At 44.0% G+C, this 14,238-nt stretch overlaps 1 protein-coding gene across 11 annotated transcripts in view; it reads right to left on the bottom strand.

The window, feature by feature from the left end:
• The window catches only part of znf512b (zinc finger protein 512B), a 28,696-nt gene that overhangs the window by 10,233 nt on the left and 4,225 nt on the right, over positions 1-14,238 (bottom strand). For 5 of the 11 annotated variants that reach the window (XM_085782228.1, XM_085782231.1, XM_085782239.1 and 2 more), the window contains exons 3-10: positions 5,861-5,940; positions 5,575-5,703; positions 5,064-5,239; positions 4,668-4,951; positions 4,496-4,567; positions 3,442-3,576; positions 2,790-2,917; positions 1,678-1,770 (exon numbers count right to left, since the gene is read on the bottom strand). In XM_085782228.1, the coding sequence (XP_085638354.1) occupies positions 1,678-1,770; positions 2,790-2,917; positions 3,442-3,576; positions 4,496-4,567; positions 4,668-4,951; positions 5,064-5,239; positions 5,575-5,703; positions 5,861-5,940 (1,097 nt within the window). Of the gene's footprint in view, positions 1-1,677; positions 1,771-2,789; positions 2,918-3,441; positions 3,577-4,495; positions 4,568-4,667; positions 4,952-5,063; positions 5,240-5,574; positions 5,704-5,860; positions 5,941-9,484; positions 9,646-14,238 lie in introns of those variants that run through there. The other 6 variants (XM_085782234.1, XM_085782236.1, XM_085782237.1 and 3 more) reach the window with 4 other exon arrangements.

Genomic DNA, 14,238 nt, shown 5'->3' with positions numbered 1-14,238 from the left:
GACTGTACCGACAACACACTGGACCCGGGGTCAGTGTAAAAGCCAAATCAAATCATATAAACATCAAGTCAAACTTCATAGCAACGCAGACCGGATCAGTAAAAGTATTTTTGCAGTTCCCATATAAGGGCACATTTCTATGCCTATGTAAAAATACTGCACCAAGTGATTGACCAATTGACCAATTTGAACAGTGGAAAATATAAAACCTCAGTGCAGTTACACAAAAAGTCTGCCCTCAGATAACTGTCAGGACTTGTTGTGTGCAATGGACACAAGCAAGACACCTCAGTCAGAAAGAAAAACTCTTGTCCACTCATAGATAGAAAAAACAACTGCCTTCTTAGCACACCTTAGTAAAACTAGCAATATGTATGTATTCTCTATAGGAGCCACATCGACTACAACTGTCAAATGTTTAAATGAGTACACAGTAGCACAGAAATACACTTTTTAATGCCAAATGTGGTAAATCCTGTCTAAATACTAAGGGTTCTGTGATTCTCCTTCTGATCTTCTGAGTTTGGTAGAGTAGAGTAGAGTTTACTGCTGTTTTCTATGACTGAAAAACGAATGCGAGTATAATGCTGATCAAACCTGCAAATTGTAAAAGCCTTGAGACCGGAGCACAATCACAGACGCCAACATACTAACACAAAATTGACACATTGTTGGCTTGAAGCCTGTTTTCCAAAAAGTTTGAATTATCTAATCTGAAAACATGTTGCAAAGATTTAGTGGTTTCCTGAGGAAGACTGAGCATTTTAGTTTTAACAGATGCAAGTGCTTTTCTTTTCCTCCGCTGCATTGGCATGTTGCTCATAAGGTCAGGACGCCACAGGTCCAGACAAACGGAGAAGACAAATGGCGGAATCAAACAGTTTAGCCTGGATGACACAGATGGCACAGTCATCCATCATCGCTATCATACCGACAAACATTACACACACAAAACCACTCAAAGTCGCACTGTATCCATGCGTTGTGAACACACTACACCATTTACTACTAGAAAGCGTGCTCACAACATACAAACACACACACACACACAAGGTTGGCTGCACGTACATTCATTAATCTTTCATGATACTTTTTGAAACAGGCAGTGTTAAATTATTCAGCAAACTTCATAGCAGTACCATTGCTCTAATGCAGGAGTGTCATGATAATATCTTAATGAAGCTCTCTGCTGTCAGAGTTAAGACAGCTGCAGAAAGAAATGTGAGCAGTTCAAGCACAAGAATACCAGTCACCAGTTCAAATGTATCATCATTTACAAGAGAGGGGCACAGCAGCTGACAATGAATATGCAACAGATACATATAGCGTAGTTCAAGGGAATTAAACGCTGGAGACTCATTTATACGGGAAGACATCGACATGCACAACACCCGTAAATAGGCTTAGTGAAAACTGACACTATGCATTAGCATATAGTGGATTTCCATACATAGAAGCCACCACTGCAAGTCTGACCGTCACCTGTAGTGTGGTGCTTTGTGGTGTCTAATAACTACCTACCCAGTTCAGTGGGTCAGTGTGTCAGTGGTTGTATGCCTGTCTGCTTGCTGTCTACTGAGTGATGGATTAAGGGGCAAAAAACATTCATAAACAAGTTGCACAACTCAAAAATGATCACTTCACATTTTGAAGCCAACACACGGTCATTGGGTGTACCTTGGTGGTGTGTTCAGCCATCGTGTGGTAGTTGAGGCCGGCCTTGGACCGGAACTGTTTGTGACATTGCTGGCACTTGAGGGCATCCTGGAGCTGCAGGGGTTGAAGGCCACAGACACAATCAAATAGCATTACTAATAAAGGAAACAAACAAGTTGCCCACTCTTGCCAGCTTTGGTCTTTATTAGATCTATCAATACAGCAAAATTTCATCTACCGCCTAATAGAGGACGTTATACGTGCACAGTGCTGGTCAAAATAAAGGACAATGGTCATATCCAGAAACTTCGGGAGGCAGAAAAAGCCAATTTAACACAGTGTTCCTTTACCTAGACGCCTCACCTCGCCTCGGTATCGATTTGGAGACGGAGGCGTTTTGATGGTGAGTGACCCGGTGGTAATGTGGTAATTCTGTCATTGCTTAACAGCAGGCTGTCACTTTAATGGCACACGGGCCACTGGGTCACAGAGCCATTAAAATGGCTGTAGGAACACTCTGAGGACCTACAGGCTACAGCACCACTCAAGCTGGCTTGTCCTGAGGAAAAGCCCAATAAAATATAGTTGTATTCCCTTTTTTTATGCTTTATCCCTACTTCATTTATTGCTACTATTGACCCTAATTGAGTGCAATGCAAACACAGGTAGAGAACGCCTTCCCTTTATCCATTTCAAGTGATATTAGCTTTCATATCAGAGCAGATGAGTAAAGGATATTACATGGTTAACATTACTGTACTGAGATACTGCCCGATGTTATTTCAACAGCCTTCCAATCAATAGCTACTGTAAAGGCTCTCCAGACTCTGCACAATGGAGTCCTCAGGGAGAGGGATCTAATAACGTTGCAGTCAAAGTTATAATCCAATGTGGAGATTACAGCTCTGGGTTGAGAGAGCTTTACTTCATACTCCGGAAAAGTTTAATAATTATGGTATGAAAAAGTTTTGTGAATATGTAAAGTTTCTTCCACCTGAACACAACGCTATAATTTTAAGGGCATTCGTTTGCACTGCGGCATATGTCTTGGATCGATATTAAGAAGTCAGATTTGTTTTGTTTTTTTCGCAAATTGTAGCAGGTGTGGTGACAGCACTCCCATGCCCACTGACCTTCTGGCATATCTCCATGTGTTTCTTGAGGCCGTGGATTGTTTTCCTGGTGACGATGGAGCAGGTGGGACACACCACTTCACCTCGCTCTGAGATTGCTCGCTGCCATTGGATGTCAGGAACAGCACCTTAGAAACACATTACGCTGTCAGATAGCCGATCAAGCGTGACTGGTATTATGTCCTGATTAGCATAACATTTTCCTTTGTGTACTACAAGCCGATGGGTTCCTGTACTGTCTGTAGCAGTTAGGTCGTCAGCATTTGAAGCATTTACAGTAATCAGAGGATCAAACAGGTGAAACAGGTTTTATGTGTCAGTTTGAATTGATAATTTGCAGATAAAGAGCAGACCTCATCGCAGACATTTGTAAAATCTGTAATGGTTTATTTGTCTCAGTAACTGGTAGACTGATTAAATGACAAGTTAATTAATAAATAATTGAGACAATAATGAGAATAACTATTAGTTGTAGCTCTATATTGCTGTACGACGTGGGCTTCTCATGAGTGAAACACTGCCATTCAGTCCAGAAAAAAACTCAGGCATTACGATTACCCGATTATCACTGGTGACCTTTATGAATGATAACAATTCCTATATTTGCATGTTCACAAATAGATTGATGTAAAAAGCTGCTGAAGGTGTTCACCAGAGCTCGTTGTGGCTGGGTCTTTCCTGGAGGACTGACTCTGACTGGATCTTCTCTGAGGCTCCTCACTGGCCCCACTCCCCTCCGATCTCTTCGCTCGGCCTGCTTTCAGTTTCTCCTCCACCTTAGTCATACCTGCAACACACACACACACACACACACACACACACACACACACACACACACACACACACACACACACACAGGCATTGTAATTATTAATAATAAAAAGTAAGTAAGGTAAAGCGAGATATACAAGCAAAAGGGTTCAGTGGAGGACAACGCTGAACAAGAGAAATACAAAAAAGAGAAAGATACTGAACATAAAAAAGAAAAAAACTCAGTGTGAGTGGGTTCAAAAGAGAGAAAGAGATGTTGAGAAATTGAGAATAGAAAGTTGTTTATGAGTTGCACCAGAATAGTCACAAGCAGAGTGAAAGAGAAGAAGAGAGAGCAGTGAGCCCCGCAAACTGTGGATGATTGGTTCGATTAGAGCTGATAAGTAGTTTACAACAATGTGCACAGACTGAGTCAGTGAACATTTTCATCATGTGAATGAGACAGACAGAAAGAGAGAACAGAGAGAGAGAGAGAGAGAACACTGTGTGTATGCGACGTCTGCTCAGTGTGTGAGTCACTGATTCATTTATCAATGTACTGTATGAAACACCTCTACAACTGCCACATCAGCACTGACCGGTATCACTGATCAGCAGGAGTAGAGAGCGCTCACACAGCCAATCACATGATCTTGTAAAGCTATTTCAAACAAGCCCTCAACCCGAAATCCCCATCCCTAGCTTCCAGCAGTGATACATGTGGTTTCCACTATTCAGTAAATAATCACAGTGTTCTTGAGGCCTGTTCTATTGTCAGTGATCAATGATGAATCAGCCGGCACAGCACAATCCCTTCTTCACAATTCCTTTTATTCATTTATTAATAATACACCCACATGAGATTACAACACAAAGCTGTTTGATTATTACGGGCAATAAGAAAACATGGTTAACTGTCAACAAAAGGATGAAGTGAGAGAGATTTAGCTTGTTACCTTTCAGCCCAAACGTTCCAGATATGGACGGTTGCTCTCCTGTGAATTTCTTAGGCGTTTTCTGCTTCCGTCCTTGCTCAAGAGAAAAACAGAACAAGGAACGGTCAAACACGTGCAGCGCAAGTTTAATGAGAACATGAAGTTCGTTACAAAAGATGTGCTGTAATCTTACTATGCCTCATTCGCTCTGGGTCTTCGTCAGGGTACGAGGGGGGAAGACTCCCGCCCTCGCTTTCACTGCCCCCCGCGTCAGACGATGTGCTTTGGGACTGCGACTGCTGGGACTGAGGAAGGACCGGCAGGGATTGGTGAATCTGCTGCGAAGGCTGGCTGTGGCTGTGCTGTTTCCTCTCACTCTTCTGGTGGGCCAGCTCCCCGTTCTGAGAGGGCGTGGACGCCTCGTGGGTCTTTTTCACTTTGAAGAACACAGGAGAGGGGGGGCTGTTCTCCATGGGCCTGAATTCACGGACCGAGGGAGGACAGGTTTTGGGAAGTCAGCGTTATGACTTTACTAACACTATTATGTGGGTCAGTGTGGGTGGGAATTTGAGCTCTAAATCCCAGTCACCTTTTCTTGGTGTTGGACTTAACAGGGGTCTTTTGAAGTTTAGGCTGCTCATCCTTGGGCTCCATAGTAACCCGGTCGGGGTGGTTCCACAGCTTGTGCTTCTGTAGGCGCACCTTAGTGGCAAACACTGCCTCACAGTAGGGACAGCCATGACTCAGCTTCTCGGCTACGGTGGCCTGATACAGAGACAAGAGGAGAGGGGGATTTAGAGTTAAATTCCTCCCTATGTAAAATCAAATGGCGGCTGGCAGCTGTTACTGGAAAACCTCAACTGACTCATCATGGATTCTTTCAACAGCCTAACTAATTGCTCATGTATGGTCAATGACAACTAAGTATGGAGAGTGAGTAATATTAATTAAGTTCAGACTAATCCCCCCCAATGTGTTATCACGGACTACTACGGCCCTTTCCTTGAGAGTTTTCTTCAGTACTCGACTGTCAACATCTACTCTGAAGCATAAGGTAGAACTAGCCGAATAGCAGGAAAGAGCAGAGGTTAGTGACTCACCCCCTGGCAGCGTTGATAGTGGTACTTGACGCCATAGATGCTGGGAAACTCTAACCAGCAGCCTGAACACGGACACTTAACCCTGGAGCGGCGCTTAAACTCTTCCTTCCATTGTTCTATCATATGAGCCTGCTCAGGGGTGAGGGAAGAGAGAATTGAATACATGCAAGGGTTATCATCTATACTGTGCTGTATGTTGTGCATATTCATGGGGAGCCGCCTACTCTGTGCAAGAAAAAACGAGGCCCACTTCAAACACCCACTCCGTTTAAACAGAGATACTCACGGGGATGCTCCGAAGTTCCTGCACTTCTGCTTTAGGACGACCTTTCCTCTTCCCCTCTGCTGGCTCATCACAAACCGGACCTGGCAGAGTGAGAGAGAAACCCGCTTCTGAGTTCACCCTGCTAACTCGTATGCATAGAATAGAAATGCTAATTACGTGGGGGTATCATTTAGAATCTCAAAGACTACTTGCATTTGTTGACCTGCTATGTTATTGATCGTAGCACTTCACAGAGCTACTGTACGCAACGACCAAGTTCCAGTTCGATGCCTTGTCAAGCTTCCAAAATGTCTGATTGTGATCATATATTCAAACTACATGAAGAGCACATTCGACAGAAACAAATACAGCTACGTTGGTGGGTTTGAATAGACAAACAAAAGGAGAAGAGCACAAGAAGAAGTGTGTGTGTGTGTGTGTGACAGAGAGAGAGAGAGAGAGAGAGAGGGGGCAGAGTGGTAAAGGCCTTCTGTTGAGCCAAATAGATCAGCTATAAATCGATAGTGCGTGTGTGAACCTCTGACACAGCACACAGCAGACCGACTGCCTCAGCTCTCCCTCTGCTCTCTATTACTCCCTCCCTCCCTCCCTCCCTCCCTCCCTCCCTCCCTCCCTCCATCTCTCACACTGTGCTGCCTTCCTCTTTCTTCTCATCCCATTCCTCGCTTTCTCACTTTCCTTCCTTCTTTCCCGCCCCACACCCTTCCTGATCTTTCTCCATGTGAACTTCAGAGGACAGGCAGCGCACTGGCTCATTACCGCTCTCTTCTCTGCCACAATTAAACCTCTGCACTATCAGCCCCGCACTGTATTTCCTCTATACACTGCTACTTGAGAGAGAGAGGGAGGGAAGATAGAGAGGGGCCGGGAGAGAGTGTGTGCATGTGGGGAAAAAGGAGGAGGAGGAGGAGGAGGGGAGGGGAGGGGGGTGACAAAGGGAGAAGAGGAGAGCAGAGGATGCTGAGGGAGAGAGGAGAGAATTGCAGAGGCGTATGACTTCTTCCTCTGACCAAGCAGAATACTGAATGACAGTGCTGCAGGTAGGAAGCTGAGGCTGTACTCTGTTCTTCACAGCGATATATCTTTACATGCGCTCTCAACTCCTGGCTGCATTGATCTGGAAAGGCCGGATAGCGGCAGCAGAAACAAGGCAAAGCAAGAGAAACACAGAGGCTGTTCAGTCAAACCAGATCAGATCTAGGAAATGTCAAAGGGAAACTACCTGAAGTAGAGATGATACACCTTTGTTGTGAAGTGGAATGCAGCAGTGGTCTTGCACAGATTTTTTAAAAATCTCTCTCACTTCCCCATGCTGAGGAACACGACACTGTGTCTGCCAACTGCTTTCTTCTCCTACAAAGTCACTGACGAGCGGCGACAGGATGCACACATGCCTACTGCAGCCCATTTGTGGCGGGTCCCAAAGTGGATCAGAGCACTCTGTGTGCCTACCAGGATTATAAAAATGGTTGGAGGATTTCTCATCAAATAAATGAAATGACTTCCTGCCATTGCTGCTCATATAAAAAAAAAAAAACAACAGCACATGTTTGCAAAGGAATAGCCCTCCTCGACCCAAAAAGCATCGATGTCGTCGTCAGTGATGTTACAGTAATATGTATAAGACACATTTCAGCAACAACCTACCACGACCTCTCTTTCTCATTTCCCTCTGTGTTTTATTACACACTATCAACTTTCCCTTTTCGTCTCATTTTTCTTTTTTTTTTTCTGTTTCTCACTCACAAGCGCAGAAACAAACACGGGCTGACGGATTATATGTAATCTTTTACTTCAGACTCACAGTAATAAGGTAGAAAGAAAATAAGGCTGGGCTGAATGAGATTGAATGAGGAGCAACAGAGTGTTGCCGGCTGTGTTTGGGAATAGTTCATGACACAAGGTGTAAACACACACGCGTCAGAGCACACACTGATACACACAAATAAGTACACAAAACCATTACGGGTGTGTGTGAGTGCGATTCGTGTGCATGGATATGAGTGTATTAATATTCTCCTGGCGACACAGCATTTCTCTATTAGCTGTCTGGGTAGCAGCTGGAGAGGTGATGCAGTCGGCGCTGCAGCCCTTGTGCTGAGGAGGAAATTGAGCATGCATTCTAATTCCTGTCTTAGAAAATAAAGGTCTTGTAAAAGAAAGGCATAATTAATGAATTCTGCTCTTGGGAAAGATATGTTCTTGTTGCTATGGGAATAAGATCCACTTGTCTTAGTTACCACTATCAGAGGCCTCTATCCACAAGCAGAACAATTAGGGCCTCATACAGTAGGCTACAATGCAAATAGGCACGCACAAACACAAGCCAAGGAAGCACAGGTGCAGGTGCAAAAAAACCCCACTGTAAGATGAAGTATACAACAGCACATTTGTCTTTCCTGGGGTGATATGCAAACACAATAAAGGGTGCTCAGTATCTTTTACTTTGTTTTGCTCGCTTGAATATGTGTAGCACGCTCTGGCTCTCAGACGATCCAGCAATCACAACCATTGTCTTGGTATGAAACAAAGCAGGCCCATTGTGTGGAATCTATAGCTTGGTTCTCAGGCACAGGCCATGGGGATAAAACAGCTGTTCAACTAATGTCAGAGTATGACTCGCTCCCAGCTGTCTGCAACTGTTGCTCCACACACACTGGTTAACCCTGACTGAACAGAGGAGAGCATAGAGGAGAGAAGAGAGAAGAGAGGAGGCGAGGGCAGAAGAGAAGGAGAAGAGAAGAGAAGAGAAGAGAAGAGAAGAGAAGAGAAGAGAAGAGAAGAGAAGAGAAGAGAAGAGAAGAGAAGAGAAGAGAAGAGAAGAGAAGAGGAGAAGAGTCAGGGCCCAGGAGTGCTGGCAGCTGCCTAATGATCTCAAATAACCTCTGAGTTCTCCTAGCTACGCCTGCAACTGCTCCCCCTGAGTGCAAGGGTGCACACATTACCCACAAACACACACACACACACACACACACACACACACACACACACACACACACACACACAGGCGCACACAGAACAGTCATTTGTTTTCTTTGACAAACACTCACACAGGAGCCTTTGTCTGTGTCTGCACAGTAGGGTTTTAGACATACTGTACTGTAGTTTGGAAAGACAGCGCTCACAAATACAAACAGCACTCACCACTGACACAACTCTGTGGAAAGAAGACATACGTAGTATCACTACTTCCTCAATCCCAACAGACAATAGATGGAGAAACTGATATACCTGGACACGGTGCGGAGTAAACACACGCTGACACAGTGTAACCACCTCCTGTGCTGTGCTGTCTGTGTGTGTGAGCTGCCTCGTGGTTTACAATGTAAGCAACCACTGGATCATCTCATCTGTTTGTACTTCTGGTTTTCACGTACAGTAAAGGGTTATGTTTGTACTTCTTCACATCATCTTTCCCCTCTGTCACACATTCTCTAGTTCAGCAGCACGTCAGCAGCACAGTCACAGACACACACGCTTCTTATTTTCCTCCATGTTGTTTTTCATTCTGAACTCCCTCACCTCCCGTCTCTTGCTCACACACTCACACTCACACACAGAGACATGCACAAGCACACACACACGCACACACGAACAGTCCAAACCCTCACATCATATACGCACCTCTCTTTGAAGACGTCCCCATAATTCCCTCCCAGTCAGGCCTGATTCCAGACAGTGAGTAAGAAGAAAAAGAGGAGAGGTGGAGCCGCAGCAGAGCAGTGCTACTCAGACACGGACTAACTGAATGAAAACCAAACTCTCTCAGTGAGTTCAGCTCTCACTCTCTGTCTTAGTTTTTTCCCCTCGTCTCGCTCTCTCTCATTCTGCCCTCCCTCTTTCTCTCTGTGTGTCTGTTCCACCATGTATCTACAGTGAGCTAATCTCACTTGTTGACACACATATGCAAATTTCATTTCAACAGATTCATTTCAGTTTTTTTTTTCCTGGAAAAACTGTTGTAGAAAAATATCTCTGCTGATAATTAGTGATATCAAAAGGGGGCAGCCATTCTTCAATCACTGTATTCAATCGACAGGTGTTCCAGGGGGGTGTGGGTAAACAACGCTTCATTTTATGGGGTTCTGAGCAAAAATCGAAAACAGCCAATGAAGAGCTTATTCCACTGGGAACATCGTGAAGACTAAGATGTGAGCTGCTTGCATCATCTCTCCATTTATGACTGTCTATGATAGTTAGTGTTTCTGCGATAGATAATGACACAGAGCATAAAACTTTAGGGCTACATATAATGGACAACAGATTTCAAAGTATAATGATGCCGGTTTTATTTATTTATTTCCTCATTCGAAGCCACAATGGGCACCAGTGACAGTTCTCTAGTTGATATTGAGAGCACCAAAGATTTGAAAACTAAAATTGTCTACATAGGCTTCAACCGCTCTATTTGTTGATGCCATAATTGATTCATACTGTTATTTGTTTCTAGATTTGTCCGTCTATGATTTACTGATACGCAGACTTAAATTGGGATATCTTCTTACTACATAATAGGTCACCAATGCCCAGTCAACAAAGAGTGAATATCTAAAGAAAAAAACAACACACAGAGATGTGTGTTAGGCTATCAGTTTCTGGCACCACAGAACCACACTTAAAGCAGCCAAATCAAAGAAAAGAGTTTGGGCTTAAGATTCCTGCTACATAATCTGGTGACTCACAGTACCTCGACAGCCTCTTCAGACCTGCATTGATTTTACAGCCTTCCACATCAGCTGCATGCTTTATATTATTGGAAACCTAATCTGTTGCCTGATGCCCATTTGGCCCATGGCCAGTAGTGTGTTTAGTGACATCCAATCACAACAGCTTTGGATGACTGGCCACATATGTGGCCAGTGAATTCCTGGGGGACGATGCCAACAGGTGAACTGACAGCAAAGCAGATAAAACACTTTTTAAATATAAAACTGACAGGACAGAAAGGAAAAAAACAAAACAAGAAATGCACGCAGATGATGGTAGAGTTTATAATTGTTGTACTAAAAGAGGCACCCATGAAAAAAAGGCATGCATCTATGCAACAGTGCTGTATATGCAAGCCAGACAGACAATGCCTGCTCCAGACTGTTTGCAGTGCCCTCCTTATGGACAGTGACTCACCAACTCATTCTCTCCCCTCTCCCATTTCCCTGTGCTTCTTCTCATCTGCTATCCTCAAGCCTGCCAAATAAAGGTGTGACAAAGATGACAAAGGGCTCTCCTCAAAACGAGACGCCGCATCAGGCTGAGAAAAGCACCAGAATTCAATTTCACCCCAAAACAAACATTCTGCAATCTATAGCTCAGTATTGATTTTATCTTTTGGTATTTCACTAATCTGAGAGACTCCAAGCATCAGGCCAGAAATACAAAATATAAGAAATGTGAAATGTGAGAACAGTGAGGATAGGTACAGTAGGAGTAGGGTAAGGAGGGCTGAGGGGATGGAGCTGACAGGGGCAGGAATAGTGAGGTTGGAGGCCCAGTGATTCACTGATGCTGATAATGCTGCCTAATAAGTGAGACAAGAGAGAGATGAAGAGTTTGAGGGAGGATAAAATGGAAAGGAATGACAGTTATGTGTGGAGAACTGGACAACAAACAAGTGACAGAAAGTGTGACAAAGCAAAGGATAGAGAGGAAAAGCGAGAGATTGCTGCCGAAGCAAATGCGCAGGGTCAGCAGATGTTGACTGGGGGCCTGGAATGGAGATCCTGCAGTCGGAGTAGTGGACTGTCATTTGAGAACATGCATGCCAAACACACACACACACACACTCACACACAGAGACATGTAAACACAAACAAACTGCACAAGCTAACACCTTTCAACATGTACACAGAGCCTCCAACTTCACCAAACCTCCATCCTTCTCCATACAAACAGAGACAACATCAAATCTGGAGCACAGACAGTGTACCCTGCTATCAGGTGCACATCTCTCTATCAAAGATACAAATGGTCTCTCACACACAGAGTTACACAAACATACCCAGCATTAACATTTGCAGCAAAAGGCTTTACTCCAAAACATTGCGTCCTGCATATGGCAGCGCAGCAGTAGTCCTGTCCCAGCACTTGAGAAACGACAAACCGAGGGTTGTAATAAGATGTCAATATGAAAAAAAATCTGACAGCAAGAAAAGAGTAACAAAGAGAGAGCATGTCACCCTCAAGGACCACATCCGTTCCTGTGAGTTGTCTAGTGTGGCAAGGTGACAGCTCAACCACAACGCTCAAGGAAAGCACACAAACCCAACTTTCTGTCTTTGTTTCCTTATATAGAAGCATAGAGGGACTTCAGACAGCATTTATTCATAGTTAGCATTGTGAAAAAGTTTCCTACAGGGACGTTTATCGATCTACTTGTGAAGTGATAATACAACAAGGAATGACGGACCAAACTTTCCACGCACAGGGAATGAAGAATGAAAAGTGACCGGTGTGAAGAGGGCAGACGATGTGGTACCTGGTTATCTGAAGAGCACACTGTGCACAATGGGTACAGACCGAGCGTTGAAAAACATCCACAGGGAGCCTTAGATATGAATGCCTTTGTTTCCTCAAACCGTAGCTCACAGCCCCCCAGGGATAGACGAACTAGCGCCAGGCTCATTATGATTAGCACTGTAGCATTTCTCCTCATCATTAGCCATCGCAAGCTCAAGCCAGTCACTGATGAGTAATAAGCTAGGAGGGGCCAAACATTTGAAAAAGATGGCTTGTTGTATGGAAAAAATATTTTTGATGTACTGTAGACAGAACGGCCGTTTCGCCAGAGGAACCGCAGAACGAAACGACCACTCGCAGTCCCATGAACACCCTCTCACTTCAGCCTTGACTACATCTGAGTAAATCACCAGACAGTTATGCCGTGGTAGACGACGTCGGGGAATACAAATTCTGTAATAATAAAGTGCCCTTTTTTTAGTAAAATGAAAATGCACAACTTCTCATGCATTCCTCATGCTCCGCTTTGTGTCTAAATGAAATCCTACTCTAACTATTAGTTTCTGCGAGTGCTCCAGTAGCCTTATGTTTCCCCTTAAGGTTGCTGGATGTTCTAAGAGAATCTTCAGACCATAATCACATAAAACTCAGTCCACTGGCAATGTTACTAACTAAGCCTCTCTAAAGGCTAGGGAAACCCCTGGTAATGTTCCAGATAAGAGCAACTTTCCAGCCAAACAAGACAATTCTTCAGCTACAACATAGCAGAATGTAGATTCTTATCTTGTGCAATCAAATAGTGCTGGAAGCTGTCCTTAACTCAGACTTAACAAAAACAGACTCTTTAGCACGGACTTGTAATATCAAAAAAACACTGATATAATTACTGTACTCATAATGCTGAGAAGCTTTACTTTAATGAGAGTCAGCGCAGATCAACTGTGGAAAGAGAAAATGAAACAGGAGCAGAGTCGAATTACCAGAGAAAGTCCCGTAAAAACCGAGACGAAGCCATCACCTGCGATAGCATGACTTCAAACCCACACACAGTCTCACTCGCAATCATCAGTGTTTCTCATTAACAAACTGAAGCCAAGTGTGCTCCTCTAAATTCAAGCCTTCAGTTCAGTCTCAGTCCAATCAGGGCAGAGCCCACCACCAACTTTACACTGATAGACTTACAAACAGCCCTTGTTTATTGAGTGATAAAGTGTAAAAAGTCTATAAAACATTAGACTCTGAGAGGCTGCAGAGAAAACCTGTCATTCAAATGCAGAGCCTTCTGCTACAATAAAGTCTTTAAGAGCAGAAACAACACATCAGCCAGAAGCCGCTATACAATGAGGAGTTGGAGAACATACTGTGAGCCTGTGCTATACTGCTAATACGTGATAAGATTAGGCAGAAAATCATGAACGTAAAAAAATAAGCTTTGGATTTCTGTCCACGGAAACACACACAAACGCAAACATGCACGCGCACACACACATGCACACACCCACACAAGCGTGCAAATCCAGCCTACAGGGCTGAATATTAAGAAAACAAATTGAAGCACCTAGTCTCGTGTTGGTGCTGTGTATATATGTGTGTGTGTGTGTGTGTGTGTGTGTGGGAAAGAGAGGCTATTTTGTAGTAACCAAAACAACTGGGTCATATTAGAGCAGCCCCAGTTTTCCAAGTCTGCCTGACTCCATTAACAAAGTCATGATGATCTGCTAGTTATTGGATTGAAACATAATTCCCCAGTCCGACTCTCTCTTTCCAAAATCTTCCATCTCCATCCAGATGGCTTGGGTTTTCACTCATGTCAGTGCTTGGCAATACTTGTTTGTTTGGTTTTCTCACTGTAATGCAGTCTGAGGAAAAATGTTGTAGTTTCCAGGCCCTTCTGTGGTAAGAGGGGTAGAATTACATTGAGGTTG

The sequence above is a fragment of the Trachurus japonicus genome, chromosome 7, assembly GCF_045865225.1.
Source record: "Trachurus japonicus isolate A0001 chromosome 7, Traja_1.0".
NCBI lineage: Eukaryota > Metazoa > Chordata > Actinopteri > Carangiformes > Carangidae > Trachurus > Trachurus japonicus.
Note: the sequence above shows the minus strand (reverse complement) of the source record. Positions and strands in the feature narration are given on the sequence as shown.